The 22,500-nt window shown below is 45.8% G+C and overlaps 1 protein-coding gene across 1 annotated transcript in view; it reads left to right on the top strand.

Moving 5' to 3' along the window:
* Nucleotides 1-20,319, top strand: part of LOC143280408 (uncharacterized) — a 126,943-nt gene extending 106,624 nt beyond the window's left edge. Inside the window, exons 10-14 of the mRNA XM_076585042.1 lie at nucleotides 4,123-4,198; nucleotides 5,287-5,412; nucleotides 17,558-17,628; nucleotides 18,298-19,465; nucleotides 19,949-20,319. Of these exons, the coding sequence (XP_076441157.1) occupies nucleotides 4,123-4,198; nucleotides 5,287-5,412; nucleotides 17,558-17,628; nucleotides 18,298-19,465; nucleotides 19,949-20,212 (1,705 nt within the window). The 3' untranslated portion in view covers nucleotides 20,213-20,319. The remainder of the gene's footprint in view (nucleotides 1-4,122; nucleotides 4,199-5,286; nucleotides 5,413-17,557; nucleotides 17,629-18,297; nucleotides 19,466-19,948) is intronic.
* The last annotated feature ends 2,181 nt before the right edge of the window (nucleotides 20,320-22,500 follow it).

Here is a 22,500-nt window from a genome sequence, read left to right on the forward strand (position 1 = left end):
GCTAACTCATTTCCTAAGGCACACTGACAAAACAGTAAAGAGTGCTAACTCATTTCCTAAGGCACGCTGACAAAACAGTAAAGAGTGCTAACTCATTTCCTAAGGCACACTGACAAAACAGTAAAGAGTGCTAACTCATTTCCTAAGGCACACCGACAAAACAGTAAAGAGTGCTAACTCATTTCCTAAGGCACACTGACAACACAGTAAAGAGTGCTAACTCATTTCCTAAGGCACACTGACAACACAGTAAAGAGTGCTAACTCATTTCCTAAGGCACACTGACAACACAGTAAAGAGTGCTAACTCATTTCCTAAGGCACACTGACAAAACAGTAAAGAGTGCTAACTCATTTCCTAAGGCACACTGACAAAACAGTAAAGAGTGCTAACTCATTTCCTAAGGCACACTGACAACACAGTAAAGAGTGCTAACTCATTTCCTAAGGCACACTGACAAAACAGTAAAGAGTGCTAACTCATTTCCTAAGGCACACTACTTCAAGTCAATGCTGCTTATATTACCGATTCAGCAAGCACACGGGTAAATAAAAAGGTACTTTAGTACAAACCCAGACACTTCCTGGAAAAACGGAGGCGCCGGGCTTGTCCTTATACCGATCATTTGACATGTGCACACAGCAGCATTGACAGACGAAATGTGCAGACACAAATTAGCTTTTAGTCTAGACTGGCATAGCCTTTTAATCCTGAATAAGCTACACAGAATATACGGACAATACCGAACAAACACATCGCTGACTCGAGGGGGTTTGCCTTCTTCTCTTCTCCTTCGTTCGTGAGCTGCAACTCCCGCGTTCACTCGTATGTACACGAGTAGGCTTTTACGTGTATGACCGTTTTTACCCCGCCATGTAGGCAACCATACTCCGTTTTCGGGGGTGTGCATGCGGGGTATGTTCTTGTTTCCATAACCCACCGAATGCTGACATGGGTTACAGGATCTTTAACGTGCGAATTTGATATTCTGCTTGAGTAGCTTTTTGACTTGAAATGATTGAATAACGAGGCCATGAGAACAAATGATTAACAAATACTAAAGAGTGGTACCTCTCTCCATTCACAAGATACACAACGTCGAGTCAGTGCTGCTTATGCTACGTGGTCTTTGTCGCTGGCAGAGGTCAAATGCAGTGGTGGCATAGTGGTAACGCGTTCGCCGAGAAACGAGGGATTCGGAGCACACTGGTTCCATTTCCACGCACGCCAGTATTTTGTCTTCCTCCACTAGACCTTGAGTGGTGGTCTGAACGCTTGTTATTCGGATATGACGATAAACCGAGGTCCCATGTGCAGCATTCACCTAGCGCACGTAAAAGAACCTGCGGCAACAAAAGGGTTGTCCCTGGCAAAATTCTATACTACATCCACTTTGACAGGAAAGAAAGTCCACTTTGATAGGAAGACAAACACTTGCAGGCAGACAAAAAACAACGTGAAACATGCATGGTGCTCTATTGTAGCGACGCGCTCTCCTTTGGTAGAGCAGCTCGAATTTCACACAGTAATCTGTTGTGACAAAATAGTTATATAGTACAAAATCATTACTCAAATTGACCAGTACACCAGAGATTCTCGTCCATATAAACAAGATTTATCGGTAAAGATCCACCTTTTCATTTCATATTTTTACTCATGCGCGTGCGCGTGGGTCACATAACCAACTGAAACAGCCGCATGCCACGCAGTGTTCATTTGGATACACTCGCACATGGATGGACACACACACACACACACACACACACACACACACACACACACACACACACGTCTCCCCCATTTAAAAAAAAAATTTTTCTTTAACTGCACCCCACTGACCCCTCCCTCCCCACCCCCTCCCACCCAATCAAATTGATCAGCAGCTCAAGAAAGGATTATGGCGACAGTTCCCCGATCGCTCTTCCTTTCGCTCCCCCCTCCCTCTCTCCCCTCCCTCTCTCCCCCAGCCTTTATTCAGGCACAAAAGGCTAACGACCCTGACAAGGCCACCAGAGACCCGCCGTCAAAGTCCATCAACTGCTGAAGACAGCATGGCCCTGTTTATGGCGTCCATTTGTATGCAAGGCAGCTCGTCTTGAGCAGATCTTGTTAGTCTTCTTCTCGTCATTGCCTGCCCCCTCCCTGGCCCGTTTCGGAATTGTACCGAACTGGAAGCGTGCTGTTTGTGAATGGCTGTGGTGAAAGGCGTGGGGGGGGGGGGGGGGGGGGGGGGGGGGGATGAGCAGTTTGGGGTGGGTGTAGGTGTTGGTGGTAGACATTTGGTATGCTTTTCGTCTTTCATGTGTGCTGTCTTTATTTATTTATCGGGTTTTTTTTTGTTTTTGTTTTTTTGTTTTTGTTTTTGTTTTTTGCCCTTAGCAGACAAGGCTTTATTCTTCTAGTTTTCCAACTAGAATCACGATCACAATCACAATCTCACCGTAACGAAACGAAATTCAAGGTGGTTTAAACGGAAAAAAATGATGTTCACTTGCATACATAATTTATATCCTCAATAAACATATTTTCAAACTCAAAGGAAGAAAAGAAAGTGATAATACATGAAGCTATAAATCATAATTCACAAAGAAGGAAGAACAATGATTATGGTGATTATTATGATTTGTATTGTCGTTTCAGTTCTGGTATTAAGTGGTATTAAAAAAACAAAATTAGATGTTCACAAATAAAAAAAAAAGAGAAACTGGCACAGACGAAATAAAACTTTGACACATACATTTATTTCTTTTAGTTCCATTCTTGGACAACGTAACAACATTTTTTGGGGAGTATCAAATTGAACTGGTCCTCCAACATGTAATTTCGATACCCAGACGTTCTGACGCCTACCATTGCTAACTCGAACTGCAATCGTCGAATGTTTTTCTTTTAATTTATATCGAGTCTGTTTTTTTAATTATCTATTTCGTTCCATGTCATGTTAATCTTTTATATAACCTTCCTCTGAGTGTGTGTGTGATCGTCTTCCCAAGATTTTGTCTGTTTAAAATCAAAAGAACAATTGGTGCATGGACAACATCACAAACTTTAATATTTGAAATAATGACATGAGCTTAATTATGTATGCTATGTATGTGCCCCTCCCCCTTTTTTTTTCTTATCTTGTTCATACATTACACATGTGATGTATACCCCCCTCACCCCCCAAAAAAAAGAATAAAAAAAGTAGTCCCCCCAACCCCCCTCCCAAAGCAACAACAACAACAAAACAACAACAAACAAAAAACAAAAACAAACAAACCACAAAAAAACACACAAAAAAACACACACAAAAACTAAGGGTAGACGGGGTGTCATGACGTGACCATGGCGTTGGGTTTATGTGTCAGCCTCAGCACCTCCTGTTTGTGTTAATCATTATTTTTGGCAGGTGTGGTGTAGATCAGTCCTCACGCTTTGACACTGTGAAAGTGAAGAGCTTTTCCCGTCTTGCTGTCTTCCCAAACGGTTCAGTTGAAAGTGAAGAGCTTTTCCCGTCTTGCTGTCTTCCCAAACGGTTCATTTGAAAGTGAAGAGCTTTTCCCGTCTTGCTGTCTTCCCAAACGGTTCATTTGAAAGTGAAGAGCTTTTCCCGTCTTGCTGTCTTCCCAAACAGTTCATGTGAAAGTGAAGAGCTTTTCCCGTCTTGCTGTCTTCCCAAACGGTTCATTTTTCTCTTGGTGCCTCTCCCTCGTTATTCATACTCTGTAGTTGTTTTTTGTTAGTTCGTTTGTTGTTGTTGTTTTAAATGTTCGAATATACTTGACTTGGGAGTTTAAACAGTCACTACTACTTTCGAAAATGGGCCCTACATTGATGATGAAGACAGTTTGGTTCAAACAAAAAATTTACGTCAAACATGTTTGCAACAAAAAATAAACAAGAATTCTTGTATAAAGTCCTGTAGTATTGTTTCTGTATGTATGCACACCAGTATGCGCACCAGTATGCACACCAGTATGCGCACCAGTATGCACACGGTCGCATGTGTGTACAATTTCTGAAGTAATTTCTGTTGCTCTTTGCGTGAATATTTCACTAACTTCTTCCCCCCCCCCCACCCCCCCACTATTATCAGAGCATTCTTTCACCAAACAATGTTTGTATTTGACAACCTGTCAGGTTCTTGGTGCCGTGGTTAAGAAGTCGACCAGATGACAGTTTCTGGAAGACTGAAAACCTCGCCTTCTTCAGTCAGGTGAGAGTCTTTTCTATATGTATAAATTTTACTTATTTTTGTTGTTGCTTGTTTTATGTGAAGCGGTGAATCATTCATGTACGTGTGTGTGTGTGTGCGTGTATGTGTGGGTGTGTGCTTGCGTGCGTGCGTGCGTGTGTGTGTGTGTGCGTGTGCGTGCGTGCGTGTGTGTGTATGTGTGTGTGTGTGTGTGCACGCGCGAGTGCATTTGTTTTAGACCTTTTGATGTCTAGATGGATTTTTCTTTCTTTGATTATTCAGAGATTACAAAACAAAAACACGGTGAAGGAACGATACAAAGCATACACTAACGACAGCAAAGAAAAAAAGAAAAAGGAAAAAAACACAAAAAACACAAGAAAAAACAACAACAAACAACAAAACTCAGTCTAACAGACTAATTATTACTACATCAAAAACTAGACCCAGGATGCACATAAGTATGCGTACTATGTGTAGAAAAATATATCAACCTACATAATGTCATGAGCATGTACATTATCATCCACATAATCATGGAGGCAAGATTGCACTGGCTCTGAGTGCTACAGCCTTGGGGGCTAGTTGGCTTTTGGGAGCCGACTGTCCTAAAACCCTCTTGGTGGAGAGAGTGGGGTTGTAACTTGAACAAGACACTCTCCACTATAATCAAATTCTAGCCCAGATAGTTGGGACAGCATTTGCCTCCTCTGCTGTTCTGATGGTCATAGTCGGACACGACTGACTATCATATATATATATATATATATATATATATCTTGGTCAATCCCAAGGTTTTATAACTGGACACCGCACCATGACGGCGAAACAGCTGTCGCTTGCTGTGCAAATCAACCTTCCTTTTGAAGGTACTTAGGACCAACATGGGCTGATGAGAGCTTTTTAACCACCACCCACCCCAAACAAAAACAGTTTTCAAGGTTGAAGAATTAACCAAGACTTTTTTGTTTGTTTGTTGTGTTTGCCATTCCATTATGGAAATACAAAGACATCTGGGCCTGGATTTAATATTTCTTATATATATATATAATTCATTATTATTGTGCATCATATCAGTGGAATGTACCTTTTCGTGTTTCTGCCTGCAGAGAGTTCACCGAGTGGTGCGGAGTGAGAGGCTGTACTCCCAGAAACAAGCAGCCCAGGAAATGATCAAGATTGTCCGGCAGCGAGACTTCACCAGAATTCTGCAGAAAAACGAACTGCACAAAAGGGTGAGGTGTTTACAAAGAGTGGTAACTCTCTCCATTCACAACGTATACAACCTTCAGGTCAATGCTGCTTTGTTACCAATTCAGCTATTCTGGTCCGTTAAAAAAAAAAGGCCGGGGGGTGGGGCAGGGGAGAGGGTTGGGGGGGGGGGGGGGACATTACCACTAGGCTCCAACCGCCGTGCTGTGAACATGATTTCGGAAAGCAACTGTTCCTTCTTCTGACAGTTCTGCTGCCACCATTCGCGTTTGCTCTTCTCTCTCTCTCTCTCTCTCCCAGAAGAGGCCGCAGTTCTGGGGGAACTGTGTTACTGATAAGAAAATCTTTGTCTGACTTTGTTACAGAAATTAAAACGAACATTGATAATGTGCTGTGTGTGAGATTATGCAAACAGCTATTTAAATTTGATAAAGATCTGATTTTCATATCTATGTATAATCATCCTATAAATAGTGTTTATTATAAAGATAAAGAATATGACTGCACTTTACAAATGCTGGAACAATTTTTGGTATCGTTCTACGAGCAAGATGATGATGTTCACTTTATTCTTGCTGGAGATTTAAATGCTCGTATTGCGGATTGGTCATTACAGACAGATGATTTGAGTGATTTTGGTTTTTTTGTTGATGATGAAAGTGATTTTGTTAGAACATGTCAAGATAAGGTTGTAAATGGTTTTGGTAAATCGTTGATAGAACTTTGCAGTACTTTTCAATTCACTCCTTTAAATGGTTTTATTGATGGAGATATTGAAGGAAAATTCACCTTTTTGACTGTAAATGGAAACAGTACTATTGACTACTTTTTATGTTCTACAGGTATTATTACGCAGATGGTTAGTTTTAAGGTAGTGGATAGAGTAGAATCGCAGCATATGCCTGTCGAAGCGAATATCATTAGCAATTGTGACAAACCTAGTTGTGATTCTCGCCAGGAAAAAGTGTCGTTTCAAAAAGTAAAATGGGATCCTTCAAAAGCAGAAACGTTTTTAAGAGAAATGTCATCTGCTGATACGCAGACAGCTCTTGAAGATGCCAATAATGATATTAGTGTTGATGTGGAGTCGGCATTGTCCAAATTTGTGGCCATTATATTCAATGCAGCTAGCTGTATGAGTCAAACGGTACAGTGTGGAGGGGAGGGAAGGAGGACAACTGGCAGTCCGTGGTTTGACGCACAGTGCAGGCACTACAAGCGAGTGGCTCAGCGTGCGCTGTCTCGCTATACACGATCAGGGGAGGCAACGCATGGGATTGCTTATCGACAACACAGAGCTTACTATCAATCTGTGCTTGAAGACAAAAAGAAAAGTTATAGAAATACATTAAGGGAATCTTTGTTGGAAAACAGATCAAATAATACTTCATTCTGGTCCACTGTAAAGTCAGTCAGGCGAAAACGCAGAAATCAACCGAATATTCCAATCGATACATGGAAAAAACATTTCGAGCGTATCTTGGGCCAGCAAAATCAGTTGAACGAAAATAGTGAAGTTCACTCCCCTGACCACGAAGAAGAAATATCGATATTAAATGAAAATGTAGGTGAATTTGAAATCCATGGTTTGGACGATGACATAACAATTGATGAGGTGAAATTTGCAATACGAAGACTAAAAAACAGAAAAGCTGCTGGTTTAGATGATGTTGCGGGAGAGTTTTTAAAAGCATCTGAAAATATAATAGCACCTTTTTTGACAAACTTATTCAATCATCTTTTTAATGTAGGCTATTTTCCCTCAGATTGGACTCGTTCAGTCATTATTCCACTTTTGAAAAAAGGCGATGCAAACAATCCTGAAAATTATAGAGGTATTTCCTTATTAAGCGTAATTAGTAAAGTTTTCACATCAATACTAAACAGGAGGTTGTACGAGTGGGCCGAATGTGAAGGTAAAATCTCGGAAGAGCAAGCTGGTTTCAGAAAAAGTTACTCTACGATCGATCACATATTTACTCTCTGTAGCATTATCCAAAAATGTTTAAATGGAGCAAGGAAGAATAAGCTTTATATTGCTTTCATAGATTATCAGAAGGCTTTCGACTCAGTTGATCGAAATAGTCTATGGGCAGTGCTTAACAAGATAAGAACATCAACCAAAATGCTCCGAATATTAAAAGCGATGTACAGTACAGTTCAGTCTTGTGTCCGATGGGGGCCTTATGTTTCAGAATTTTTTGATTGTCCTGCAGGAGTAAAGCAAGGATGTTTGTTGTCTCCCTTGCTTTTCTCGCTTTTGATTTCAGAAGTCGCTGACGAGGTGACCAAGAATGGAAAACACGGTTTTCAGTTTTTGCCAGGCTTACAAGAAATATTTCTGTTATTGTTTGCAGATGATATTGTCTTGCTGTCATCGTCACCAGCAGGTTTACAAAATCAATTAGATAATCTTAACAAAGCATCTAAATCTCTTGGACTGACAGTAAATTTGAATAAAACAAAAATAATGGTTTGCAGAAAGGGTGGCCATCTGTCTAAAGCAGAAAAATGGTATTTCGATGGAGACGAAACTGAAGTTGTAAACAATTATAAATATCTGGGTTTTATGCTGTCTACCAAGTTATCTTTCATTTCTGCACTTGAAGAGTTCGCTGGCAGGGCAAAAGGGAGGGTGGTTGAAATTATGAGAACAATGTGGAGTCTTGGCAATATGGACAGAACCGTGTTTTTTAAACTCTTTGATGCGCAGATAAAACCTATGCTATTATACGCATCTGAAATGTGGGGAATAATGCGCTTCAAAGCAGTTGAGTCTGTCCATTTGTTTGCTTGTAAAAGATTTTTGAGTGTCAGTCCCAAAACCCCAAATGTAATGATCTATGGTGATCTTGGTCGATATCCATTATACATTGATAGTTGCATCAGTACTTTGCGATACTGGTTTAAGCTAAATCAAATGTCTCTATCGAGAATCCCGAAACAGGCGTACCTAATGAACGTAAATAAGATGACATACAATGCTGATATGTCTTCAAGAAACTGGGCAGATGGACTGAAACATTGCTTAGACATTTATGGGTTTTCAGAAGTTTGGATAAATGGCGGGGTTGGGGATGTAAATGTTTTTCTTAAAATATTCAAACAACGCATGATAGATGGCTTTAAACAGGATTGGGCAAGCAAACTCAACGGAAGTAATCGTTATGAAACATATAGGTCATTCAAATCCTTATTACAACCTGAAAAATACTTATCTGATCTTACCATCAGTAAATTTAGATCAGCCTTCATTAAGTTCCGTTTTGGTATAAATGAACTAAAAATAAATCAGCGTTATTGTGATGTTTTGAAAAACTGCCCATGTGGTGGTAGAATAGAGAACGAACTACATGTACTAACAGCTTGTCCATTATATGATGATATTAGAAGGAAATATTTGCTCAAGCATATGCAACATATTAGAAATCTGTCATTATCATTTCTGCTGCAAAACGAAAGTTGTAATGTGACCAGAGATGTTGCAATGTTTGTTTTTTATGCATTAAGACTGAGAGAAGAGTACTTTCAGCCCTAAACAGACATATCAGCCTTGTGCTTTTCATTTAGTTTACTTGTTCTCAGTGAGCTCACTGTGTATTATGTGGATTGTTTTCGTTCTTCCTATTTTATTTTAGTTAAGCTGTGTGTGCAACACGTGCACCCAAAATGTATACAGGTCGGTGACCTTACATTAAAATTCTTGCGTTCTTGCGTTCTTGCGTTCTCTCTCTCTCTCTCTCTCTCTCTCTCTCTCTCTCTCTCCTGTTATGCTATGCTGCTGCAGCTTCTGCTTCTATTATTCTTTCTGCTATTCGAATAGAAATCAAAGTGAACTTGATTAAGGTGCTTCAAACTGTACACAGTTTGTACGCATCCCTGCTTATAGTCCAGCCGACCGCACAGGACCGCATTAGCTGTACAATGCGAGTTGACCTTCAACCCTGGGATGTAGTTACAGGAACACAAGGGGATTGCGAACGCCGTACAGTTGAAGGGGTGGAAGAACGAGTTCAACAGACAGTGAAGTCAGTTAAAGGGGGTGGAAGAACGAGTTGAACAGACAATGAAGTCAGTTAAAGGGGTGGAAGAACGAGTTGAACAGACAGTGAAGTCAGTTAAAGGGGTGGAAGTACGAGTTGAACAGACAGTGAAGTCAGTTAAAGGGGGTGGAAGAACGAGTTGAACAGACAATGAAGTCAGTTAAAGGGGGTGGAAGAACGAGTTGAACAGACAGTGAAGTCAGTTAAAGGGGTGGAAGAACGAGTTGAACAGACAGTGAAGTCAGTTAAAGGGGTGGAAGAACGAGTTGAACAGACAGTGAAGTCAGTTAAAGGGGTGGAAGTACGAGTTGAACAGACAGTGAAGTCAGTTAAAGGGGTGGAAGAACGAGTTGAACAGACAGTGAAGTCAGTTAAAGGGGTGGAAGAACGAGTTCAACAGACAGTGAAGTCAGTTAAAGGGGGTGGAAGTACGAGTTGAACAGACAGTGAAGTCAGTTAAAGGGGTGGAAGAACGAGTTGAACAGAGAGTGAAGTCAGTTAAAGGGGTGGAAGAACGAGTTGAACAGACAGTGAAGTCAGTTAAAGGGGGTGGAAGAACGAGTTGAACAGACAGTGAAGTCAGTTAAAGGGGGTGGAAGTACGAGTTGAACAGACAGTGAAGTCAGTTAAAGGGGTGGAAGAACGAGTTGAACAGACAGTGAAGTCAGTTAAAGGGGTGGAAGAACGAGTTGAACAGACAGTGAAGTCAGTTAAAGGGGGTGGAAGAACGAGTTGAAAAGACAGTGAAGTCAGTTAAAGGGGTGGAAGAACGAGTTGAACAGACAGTGAAGTCAGTTAAAGGGGGTGGAAGAACGAGTTGAACAGACAGTGAAGTCAGTTAAAGGGGTGGAAGAACGAGTTGAACAGACAGTGAAGTCAGTTAAAGGGGGTGGAAGAACGAGTTGAACAGACAGTGAAGTCAGTTAAAGAGGGTGGAAGAACGAGTTGAACAGACAGTGAAGTCAGTTAAAGAGGGTGGAAGAACGAGTTGAACAGACAGTGAAGTCAGTTAAAGGGGGTGGAAGAACGAGTTGAACAGACAGTGAAGTCAGTTAAAGGGGTGGAAGAACGAGTTGAACAGACAGTGAAGTCAGTTAAAGGGGGTGGAAGAACGAGTTGAACAGACAGTGAAGTCAGTTAAAGAGGGTGGAAGAACGAGTTGAACAGACAGTGAAGTCAGTTAAAGAGGGTGGAAGAACGAGTTGAACAGACAGTGAAGTCAGTTAAAGAGGGTGGAAGAACGAGTTGAACAGACAGTGAAGTCAGTTAAAGGGGGTGGAAGAACGAGTTGAACAGACAGTGAAGTCAGTTAAAGGGGGTGGAAGTACGAGTTGAACAGACAGTGAAGTCAGTTAAAGGGGTGGAAGAACGAGTTGAACAGACAGTGAAGTCAGTTAAAGGGGGTGGAAGTACGAGTTGAACAGACAGTGAAGTCAGTTAAAGGGGGTGGAAGTACGAGTTGAACAGACAGTGAAGTCAGTGGCGGGGCGGGGAAGCAATGTGAATATCCAGCCAAGGACTGACCAGTCTGTCACGTTCTTTGTCCGACCATTCGCGTTGTCCGTTCATGTGGTCAGTTCATGAATTTCTCTCTCTTTCTTTCTCTCTGTCTCTCTCTCTCTCTCTTCTTTCTTTCTCTGTCGCTGTCTCTTTCCATCTCTCCCTCTCTTTCTATTTCTCTGTCTCTCTCATTCCATCTCCACCATCTCTTCTCTCTCTCTCTCTCTCTCCTTCCCTCTCCCCCACCTCCCTCTGTCTCTCTCATTCCATCTCCACCATCTCTCCTCTCTCTCTCTCTCATTCCCTCTCACCCATCTCCCTCTGTCTCTCTCATTCCATCTCCACCATCTCTCCTCTCTCTCTCTCTCTCATTCCCTCTCACCCATCTCCCTCTGTCTCTCTCATTCCATCTCCACCATCTCTATTCTCTCTCTCTCTCTCTCTCTATTAATCGCATGACGTGGATTCCATGTTGTGATCAAGTGTACAGCGCGTCACTTCTCATATTTCGTTACGTTTCTGACATGTACAACCCCTTCCCCCCCCCTGCCCCCTTGTGAATGGGCAAAGCGAGCCTGAAAACAATAAATCATTCGTTCGTTCTCTCTCTCTCTCTCTCTCTCTCTCTCTCTCTCTCTCTCTCTCTCTCTCTCTCTTATTCACTCTCCCCCATCTCTCTCTGTCTCTATCTCTGTCTGTCTGTCTGTCTGTCTCACTCCTTCCCTCTCCCCCATCTCTCTGTCTCTGTCTTCCCCTCTCCACCATCTCTCTCTGTCTCTCAATATCAACTGCCAGCACCTCTTTCCTTGATAAAGCACCTAATATTGAATAAGTGCGTACTTATGCATAAAATTATATTCGGTAAATGCCCTACTTATCTACACCAAACCATTGTCTGCTATGAAACTCGCAACCCGAACTCCCGAAATGCGACTCTTACTCTACCCAAGCCAAGAATAGACCTTTATAAATCGAGTTTGGCATATTCCGGCACGCACTGCTGGAACAATCTTCCCAAACACCTCAAAGAACCCTTTTCCACCACAACATTCAAAGAGAAACTTGGACAGTACATGCGTGCCGAAAGCCAGACCAAAAATCTGGTATAAAATTGTCACTGACAATCCTTACAAACTATGTCGAAATGCGTCAATCAGTTGATAACGTATCACGCCATAGAATATTGTTTTCAGAGATTTTCTCTTTACAGTGGACACAAACAAACGAAATCAAACTCTAGTCTGGTCACGTCTACGATTCTGTATACTTACATGTATTACAAATTGTGAACCACCCTCACCCAACTCTTTTTTTTTTTCCTTCTTCTTCCCCACACTGACATATCTTTACATCTCTGTCTGTCTGCCTGTCTGTCTATCTGTCTCTGTCTTTCTCTCCCCTCTGTCTCTCCCTCTCTCTGTCTTTCACATAATGTGTCTATCTGTCCATATCCCTATTACCCGTCGCCTTATTTGCTGTCTTTTATGTCTCTTACATCTGTGTTTAAAATTTTATCGTTACTTTTCTGTGTTAATTTCACTTGAATCATTCATGTGCAGCATTCATGCTAGGGTTTTGTTGTTGCTTTTCCCTTGGTGTGTGTGTGTGTGTGTGTGTGTGTGTGTGTGTGTGTGTGCGCTCGCGCGCGCGTGTGTGCGTGTGTGTGTTACTCGCTTCCGTTCAGTACAGATGTGAGCGATGTTGTGTCTCTCAGTTTGACGCTGTGTTATACTCGTACATTATACATGTATTAAGTATTCAATATAACTACATTTATATGCGTACATGTTTGTGTGTCTCTTAGAACAACGGCAGATGTGTAAGTCGGCCAAAGTGCTAATATCTTCACCGTTGGAAAATAAAGATTCATTCATTTATTCATTCTCTCTTTCCCTCTCCCCCATTTCTCTGTCTCTCTCTTTCCCTCTCCTCATCTCTCTCTGCCTCTCTCTTTCCCTCTCCCCCATCTCTCTCTGTCTCTCTCTTTCCCTCCCCCATCTCTCTCTCTGTCTCTCTCTTTCCCTCTTCCCCATCTCTCTCTGTCTCTCTCTTTCCCTCTCCCAATCTCTCTCTCTGTCTCTCTCTTTCCCTCTCCCCCATCTCTCTCTCCCTCTCCCCCATCTCTCTCTGTCTCTCTCTTTCCCTCCCCCATCTCTCTCTGTCTCTCTCTCTTTCCCTCCCCATCTCTCTGTCTCTCTTTCCCTCCCCGTCTCTCTCTGTCTCTCTCTTTCCCTCTCCCCCATCTCTCTCTGTCTCTCTTTCCATCTCCATCTCTCTCTGTCTGTCTCTTTCTCTCTTCCCCATCTCTCACTCTGTCTCTCTCTTTCCCTCTCCCTCATCTGTCTTCCTTCCCTCTCCCCCATCTCTCTTTGTCTCTCCTTCCCTCCCCCATCTCTCTCTGTCTCTCTCTTTCCCTCTCCCCAAACTCTCACTCTGTCTCTCTCTCTTTCCATCTCCCCCATCTCTCTCTGTCTCTCTCTTTCCCTCTCCCCATCTCTCTCTGTCTCTCTCTTTCCCTCTCCCCCATCTCTCTCTGTCTCTCTCTCTCTTTCCCTCTCCCAGTCTCTCTCTCCCTCTCTTTCCCTCTCCCCCATCTCTCTCTGTCTCTCTCTCTTTCCCTCTCCCAGTCTCTCTCTCTGTCTCTCTCTCTTTCCCTCTCCCCCATCTCTCTCTGTCTCTCTTTCCCTCGCCCATCTCTCTGTCTCTCTCTTTCCCTCTCCCCCATCTCTCTCTGTCTGTCTCTTTCCCTCTCCCCATCTCTCTCTTTCCCTCTCCCCATCTCCCTCTGTCTGTCTCTCTCCCTCTCCCCCATCTCTCTCTGTCTCTCTCTTTCCCTCTCCCCCATCTCTCTGTCTCTCTCTTTCCCTCTCCCCCATCTCTCTCGGTCTCTCTCTTTCCCTCTCCCCATCTCTGTCTCTCTCTTTCCCTCTCTCCATTCAAATCCTTATTACAACCAGAAAAATACTTATCTCATCTTGCCATCAGTAAATTTTGATCGGCTTTCATTAAGTTCCGTTTTGGTATAAATGAACTAAAAGTAAATCAGCGTTATCGTGATGTTTTGAAAAACTGCCCATGTGGTGGTAGAATAGAGAACGAACTACATGTACTAACAGCCTGTCCATTATATGATATTAGAAGGAAATATTTGCTCAAGCATATTCAAAATATTAGAAATCTGTCATCATTTCTGCTGCAAAACGAAAGTTGTAATGTGACCAGAGATGTCGCAATGTTTGTTTTTTATGCATTAAGACTGAGAGAAGAGCACTTTCAGCCCTAAACAGACATATCAGCCTTGTGCTTTTCATTTTGTTTCCTTGTTCTCAGTGAGCTCACTGTGTATTAAGTGAATTGTTTTCGTTCTTCCTATTTTATTTTAGTCAAGCTGTGTGTGCAACACGTGCACCCAAAATGTATACATCGGTGACCTTACATTAAAATTCTTGCGTTCTTGCGTTCTTTCCCTCTCCCCAATCTCTCACTCTGTCTCTCTCTTTCCCTCTCCCCCATCTCTCTCTTTCCCTCCCCACCATCTCTCACTCTGTTTCTTTCCCTCTCCCTCATCTCTCTCTCTGTCTCTCTCTCTTTCCCTCTCCCCCATCTGTCTCTCTCTTTCCCTACCCCCATCTCTCTCTGTCTCTCTCTTTTTTCCTCTCCCCCATCTCTCTCTGTCTCTCTTCCCCCCCTTCTCTCTCTGTCTCTCTCTCTTTCCCTCCCCCATCTCTCTCTGTCTCTCTCTTTCCCTCTCCCCCATCTCTCTCTTTCCCTCTCCTCTATCTCTCTCCGTCTCTCTTTCCCTCTCCCATCTCTCTCTGTCTCTCTCTTTCCCTCTCCCCCATCTCTGGCTCTCTCTTTCCCTCCCCCATCTCTCTCTGTCTCTCTCTTTCTATCCCCCATCTCTCTCTGTCTCTCTCTTTCCCTCCCCCATCTGTCTCTGTCTCTCTCTTTCCCTCCCCCATCTCTCTCTGTCTCTCTCTTTCCCTCTCCCCCATCTCTCTCTCTCTTTCCCTCTCCTCCATCTCTCTCCGTCTCTCTTTCCCTCTCCCATCACTCTCTGTCTGTCTCTTTCCCTCTCCCCCATCTCTGGCTGTCTCTCTCTTTCCCTCCCCCATCTCTGTCTCTCTCTTTCCCTCTCCCCCATCTCTCTCTGTCTCTCTCTTTCCCTCTCCCCCATCTCTCTCTTTCCCTCTCCCCCATCTCTCTCTGTCTCTCTCTTTCCCTCCCCCATCTCTCTCTGTCTCTCTCTTTCCCTCTCCCCCATCTCTCTCTCTGTCTCTCTCTTTCCCTCTCCCCCATCTCTCTCTTTCCCTCTCTCCATCTCTCTCTGTCTCTCTCTTTCCCTCTCCCCCATCTCTCTCTGTCTCTCTCTCTTTCCCTCTCCCCATCTCTCTGTCTCGCTCTTTCCCTCTCCCCCATCTCTCTCTGTCTCTCTCTTTCCCTCTCCCCCATCTCTCTGTCTCGCTCTTTCCCTCTCCCCCATCTCTGTGTCTCTCTCTTTCCCTCTCCCCCATCTCTCTGTGTCTCTCTCTTTCCCTCCCCCATCTCTCTGTGTCTCTCTCTTTCCCTCCCCTATCTCTCTCTGTCTCTCTCTTTCCCTCTCAATCTCTCTCTGTCTCTTTCCCTCCCTCATATCTCCCTCTCTCTCCCTCTCTCTCCCTCTCTCTCTGTGTCTTTCTCTTTCTCCTTCCCTCTCCCTTTACAAAATGAAGACAGCTGTGTAATAAGAGATGTCGCTATGTTTATTTACTATGCTTTTCGTTCCAGAGAGGAACTGATGTAAAGTTTAATTTAGAATGTTAGAATCAAATTGCGTGACAGAGCAATTATGTTTAAGTTCTGTTGAATCTGGTTTTCCCCTCATTTTTTCAATTCGTTATCTTTATGTGTACGTGTTCTCACGTGGACAGGCTGGTGGCCTTCGCATTAAACTTCCTGCGTGCCTGCGTTCTCCCATCTCCCTCTGTCTCTCTCCTTCCCTCTAACCCATCTCCCTCTGTCTCTCTCATTCCCTCTCCTCCATCTCCCTCTGTCTCTCCCATTCCCTCTCCTCCATCTCCCTCTGTCTCTCCTTCCCTCTAACCCATCTCCCTCTGTCTCTCTCATTCCCTCTCCTCCATCTCCCTCTGTCTCTCCCATTCCCTCTCCTCCATCTCCCTCTGTCTCTCTCATTCCCTCTCCTCCATCTCCCTCTGTCTCTCCCATTCCCTCTCCTCCATCTCCCTCTGTCTCTCTCATTCCCTCTCCTCCATCTCCCTCTGTCTCTTCCCTCTCCACCATCTCCCTCTGTCTCTCTCATTCCCTCTCCTCCATCTCCCTCTGTCTCTCTCATTCCCTCTCCTCCATCTCCCTCTGTCTCTCCCATTCCCTCTCCTCCATCTCCCTCTGTCTCTCTCATTCCCTCTCCTCCATCTCCCTCTGTCTCTTCCCTCTCCACCATCTCCCTCTGTCTCTCTCATTCCCTCTCCACCATCTCCCTCTGTCTCTCTCATTCCCTCTCCTCCATCTCCCTCTGTCTCTTCCCTCTCCACCATCTCCCTCTGTCTCTCTCATTCCCTCTCCACCATCTCCCTCTGTCTCTCTCATTCCCTCTCCCCCATCTCCCTCTGTCTCTCCCCTCTCCACCATCTCCCTCTGTCTCTCTCATTCCCTCTCCTCCATCTCCCTCTGTCTCTCTTTCCCTCTCCCCCATCTCCCTCTGTCTCTCTCATTCCCTCTCCCCCATCTCCCTCTCTCTCTCCTTCCCTCTCCTCCATCTCCCTCTGTCTCTCTCCTTGCCTCTCCCCCATCTCCGTCTCTCTCATTCCCTCTCCTCCATCTCCCTCTGTCTCTCTCATTCCCTCTCCTCCATCTCCCTCTGTCTCTCCTTCCCTCTCCCCCATCTCCCTCTGTCTCTCTCATTCCCTCTCCTCCATCTCCCTCTGTCTCTCTCATTCCCTCTCCTCCATCTCCCTCTGTCTCTCTCATTCCCTCTCCCCCATCTCCCTCTGTCTCTCTCATTCCCTCTCCTCCATCTCCCTCTGTCTCTCTCATTCCCTCTCCTCCATCTCCCTCTGTCTCTCTCCTTCCCTCTCCTCCATCTCCATCTGTCTCTCTCATTCCCTCTCCTCCATCTCCCTCTGTCTCTCTCATTCCCTCTCCCCCATCTCCGTCTCTCTCATTCCCTCTCCCCCTCTTTCTATTTCTCTGTCTCTCTCTTTCACTCTCCTCTCTCTGTGTCTTTCGCCCTCTCTCCTTCCATCTCCCCCATCTCCATCTGTCTCTCTCTCTCTGGGGGTAGGGAGAGAATGAAATAGAGAGAGAGAGAGAGAGAGAGAGAGAGAGAGAGAGAGAGAGAGTGAGGCAGGCACACGTGCGCTGTTTTGGCAGTGTGTTCTGATAAACACCGATGATAAATGCTCAAGGCCTGAACAGTGCGTTGTGTTTATGTCAAGGTCAGCCATCTACCCCTTTGTTAAAAAAAGAAAAAAAAGAAGCAGATGGGGATGGATCAGTCCGCACGCTTTGACATCTCCTTGGAACTGAAGCTGCCCTGCTATCAAAATTCTGATCAAAGCATAAAGGGCAGCCTACCCTGCCCGTGTCACCCACTGGTTCATGTCAAACCTGGTTTTCCTTCTGCCAGAAAATGCCGCCTCAGAAACGAGTCAAGACCAGAGCGGAGATCTTCCAGGACATCACAGCAAACATCGTCAGGTGGGTCTGTCTATGCCATCACAATAGTGTCAAAAGTTCAGTATTGTTTTTTGGGGTCACCATTATTGTATGGTCAGTCTGTCGTAGCAAAATCGCTTATGAAATAAAAACAAAAACAAACAAACAACAACAACAAAACAAACAACAACAACAACAAAAAAACAAACAAAAAAAACAAAAACAACAACCTCGCTTGTGAAAGACACGTTTTCGTTTCCCTGTACATTATTTCTCATCGATAAAAACAACAAATCAGTTGTAGGAAGGTTTGTGGTGTTGTTGTTTTTTGTTTGTTTGTCTTTTGATAGAAAAGGAACATGCTGTATACTCTTGGGATTCCGGTTGCAAGAAAGTAATATACATCTTATGGTTATAAGAATGACATTTGCTAATCGCCTGGAGTTTCCAGTGAAATAATGAAATTGTATATAACATTACGACTACTTTCACTCAACGATCATCATACTGATGCCATAATTATATGGTTATGCCATAACACGCGCGCGCGCGCGCACACACACACAAACACACACACACGCACACACACACACACACACGCCAGCTAAGATCTCATAACTGTCCACGTAAAATGTACATCACCACGCAGTACCCAAACAAACAATGAAGAAAAAAAATCACACCTTTTTTTTTTCTCCCTGTCGTTTACAGCTACAACCGCCAAGTGAAGGAGCCTGACACGACAAACGGCAGCAACACCGACACTGCTCTGTCCGACGACGACGCTAAGAACGACGATTCTATCACCACCACCACAACCAACACCCTCACCACCACCCCATATTTCGACGTCACCCACGACATGACAGGCCCGCACGTGCACCACGCGACCCCCTCCTACCCCCACCAGCAACCCCTCCACGGCGGCGTCAACAACCTGGCCTATCACTCCGACGATGACTGCGTCGATAACAACGTTGACGACGACGCTGGCGATGACGACGACGACAGGAGACCGGAGATGGTGGTGGGGGTACAGGCTCCAGGGGGTCAAGGTCAGAGTCTGGGTCGCCGTGACCTGACCCTCCCCGTACTGTCTAAAAGGAACTCCCTCCCCGTCCATCCTCCCCTCTCAGCTTTGACGCCGAGACGCTTCTCGGAGCAGGCGCCCACGTCGACGAGAGAGAGATCGATGTCAGTGTATTCTGTGGAAAGAGAAACCGAGGAGGAGGAGAGGAGGAGGAGGAGGAGGAGGTGGACCCCGACAGTTCTTCGCTCCGCGGAAGAAAGAGAGAGAGGGAGAGACGAGGGGAAGGAATTTGACCGTTCCCTGAGGAGGGAGAGCGAGCGCGTCATGAAAAGTGGAGGTGGCGGCGGCGGCGAGTCAAAGCCGTCGTCGGCGTCACACTGTGCAGGACACGAGAGGAGGAGGATCGGCGAGGGGGTGATGATGATGGCTGTGTCTTCTTCCGGGGTGGGGGAGAGTCGGGGACGAAGACGACGTCAGTGTCTGCAGCAGCAGTCCAAGGGCATCAGCAGGAACCTGTCCTTGCCGGCCAGAAGAAAAGAGCGGGTCCTCTTCACGTCTTTCCGAACGAAGCGGAAAGGTCTGACAGTCCCGCTCATGACCAGGGCAGCCACCAGCGAACCCGCGTCACTGGAAGCAGCACGTGACTCGCGTGAGGATGGTGGGGAACGTCCGGTGACGGAGGAGACGACGTCACGGAGACAGGTCAGCTCGCCCCGGTGCCGGAGGAGGATCTCCGACGTCAGCCCTGTGGTGACGTCACCCAACGATCACATAGTCCGCAACAACGTGCGCAGCCGCAGCCAGGTGTATCAAAACTGGGATTATTTTCAGAGGAATTTGAAGCTGAAGGTGAGTTTTTTTGTTATCATCATCATCACCATTATTATTATTATTATTATTATTGCTATTATTATTATTAGTAGTAGTAGTAGAAGTAGTATTGTTGTTGTTGTCGTTGTTTGCTGCCATGGTGATAGTAGTGTTGTTGTTGCTTGTTGTATGTTGTTCTTGTTGCTGTTGTCCTTTTCCTGTTCTGGTGTATTGATGACGATGAGGCAGCCTGGTAAAAAGATCAGTCACACGTATTCACAACACTTTTAAGAACAGAACAGAATAGAATAGAATATGTTTTTTAAGTGTGAAGTGTACCAGGGTCACAAGGAATACTGGGCAATTGATACACAAAACAAATAAATCAAGATCGATTGAACCCCCAATTTTTGAACCTCTCTTTGAAGAACGGACGGGGAAATCAACTCTAAAATGACACCCCCTGGGCTGGAGCTATAGTCAAGATGAACTGATTTTTTCTTTCACCCTCTCTGCCTTCAGGACAACCGCATCAAATCCAACCTTCGTCAGCGGGCACTGTCGGGGCAGACGAGCGAGGCTCGAGGCAGGGGCGACAACCGGGGCAGCAGCGAGGACTGGGGCCAGGAGGCGGCGTGCTCGGTGCTGCAGTCGGTCAGCAAGCAGGACCTGCTCATGCTGTGGAAGACCTCGGAGTTGGAACTGCAGGGCAAGCTGAGGGACGTTCTGGCCACCAACCACAGGCTGGCCCTGGCCATCCAGTCCCTCACCTACCATCACGTCTGATGATGGCCATCCAGTCCCTCACCCACCATTACCACGTCTGATGATGGCCATCCAGTCCCTCACCTACCATCACCACGTCTGATGATGGCCATCCAGTCCCTCACCTACCATCACGTCTGATGATGGCCATCCAGTCCCTCACCTACCATCACGTCTGATGATGGCTATCCAGTCCCTCACCTACCATCACGTCCGATGATGGCCATCCAGTCCCTCACCTACCATTACCACGTCTGATGATGGCCATCCAGTCCCTCACCTACCATTACCACGTCTGATGATGGCCATCCAGTCCCTCACCTACCATCACCACGTCTGATGATGGCCATCCAGTCCCTCACCTACCATCACCACGTCTGATGATGGCCATCCAGTCCCTCACCTACCATCACCACGTCTGATGATGGCCATCCAGTCCCTCACCTACCATCACGTCTGATGATGGCCATCCAGTCCCTCACCCACCATTACCACGTCTGATGATGGCCATCCAGTCCCTCACCTACCATCACCACGTCTGATGATGGCCATCCAGTCCCTCACCTACCATCACGTCTGATGATGGCCATCCAGTCCCTCACCTACCATCACCACGTCTGATGATGGCCATCCAGTCCCTCACCTACCATCACGTCTGATGATGGCCAGCCAGTCCCTCACCTACCATCACGTCTGATGATGGCCATCCAGTCCCTCACCTACCATCACCACGTCTGATGATGGCCATCCAGTCCCTCACCTACCATCACCACATCTGATGATGGCCATCTAGTCACTCACCTACCATCATGTTCCTAAGTACATGTAGTTTACCGTGGTGTTAGGAACATTCTTAGTGCTGCTAAGCTCGCTCATGCAACCTCTTACCCCAATTCCCCTTTCCCTCTCTCCCGTAGACTAAAGAAAAATTCTGAATGGCTTTAAGCAAGCAACCCAGCCCTGACTCATACCACCTTGTTTTCCGCTTCCTCTGTCTCCTTCCTCCCTCTCTGACCCATCACCTCTCCCACACCCACCCCACCCGCCCCCTACTAAGTACATGGCGAGGAAGGGGAAGGACAGATAGAAGCATGGAGGAGGAGGAGGAAAGGCGCAGAGAAGGCAGAGAGAGGGAAGTGTGGTTTAGGGGGGCAGACGGAGAGATGGGCAAGAGGAGAAAGGTTTGGTAGAAAAGAGAAGAGAGGGATGAAAGAGAAGGTGGCGGTGCAAGGAAAGAGAAAAGCAGTGGAAGGGAGAAGCAGAGGAGACGACTAATGATGAGCAACGGACGGGTGCAATAGCCGAGTGGTCAAATCGTTGGACTTTCAATCTGAGGGTCCCAGGTTCCAATTTCTGTAAAGCGCCTGGTGGGTAAAGGGGTGGAGATTTTTTTTCCGATCTCCCAGGTCAATGTAATTATGTGCAGACCTGTTAGTGCCTGAACCCCCATCGTGTGTATACGCAAGCAGAAGATCAAATACGCATGTTAAAGATCCTGTAATCCATGTCAGCGTTCGGTGGGTTATGGAAATAAGAATATCCCCAGCATGCACACCCCCGAAAACGGAATATGGCTGCCTACATGGCGGAGTTTAAAAACAGTCAAACACGTGTGTGTGGTTCGTCCGTCGGGATCGACGAGGACCATCTAGTCATCCTGGGGGTGGGTGGGTTGGGCTCTGTGGGTGCGCAGGTGACTGGTCAGGCCAAATCGCGCCCGGAAGGTTCTGACGCAGTGTGGACAGGGGATAGTGGCGGCTGTCGGGGACTTGCTGGCACTGCTTTTCCTGGCCTGTCTGCGTTGCTCTGCTGCAGCGATTCTGTTGGCCTCACAGGATTTGGCGCCTTTGTGGACAGCTGAACGCCACTTTGGTCTGTCCATTGCATTCAGCTCCTATGTGTCGTGGCAGATGTTGAAGGCCTTCAGAGAAGCTTTCAGAGTGTCTTTGAAGCGCTTCTTTTGGCCTCCATGGGAGCGCTTGCCATGTTGGAGTTCGCCGTAAAGCAGTTTCTTGGGGAGCCGGTGGTCTGGCATGCGAACTACATGGCCTGCCCAGTGCAGCTGGGCCTGCATCGAGATGGTGTAGATGCTGGGCAAGTTTGCACGAGTGAGCACCCCTGTGTCAGGGATCTTCTCTTGCCACTTTATTCCGAGAAGTTTTCTGAGGCTGGTGGTGTGGAAGTGGTTCAGCTGTTTGACGTGGCGTTTGTAGACCGTCCATGATTCAGATCCATAGAGCAGTGTGGTGAGAACTATGGTCAAACACGTAAAAGCCCACTCGTATACATACGAGTGAACGTGGGAGTTG

This window comes from Babylonia areolata, chromosome 3 (assembly GCF_041734735.1).
Source record: "Babylonia areolata isolate BAREFJ2019XMU chromosome 3, ASM4173473v1, whole genome shotgun sequence".
In the NCBI taxonomy this organism is placed as follows: domain Eukaryota; kingdom Metazoa; phylum Mollusca; class Gastropoda; order Neogastropoda; family Buccinidae; genus Babylonia; species Babylonia areolata.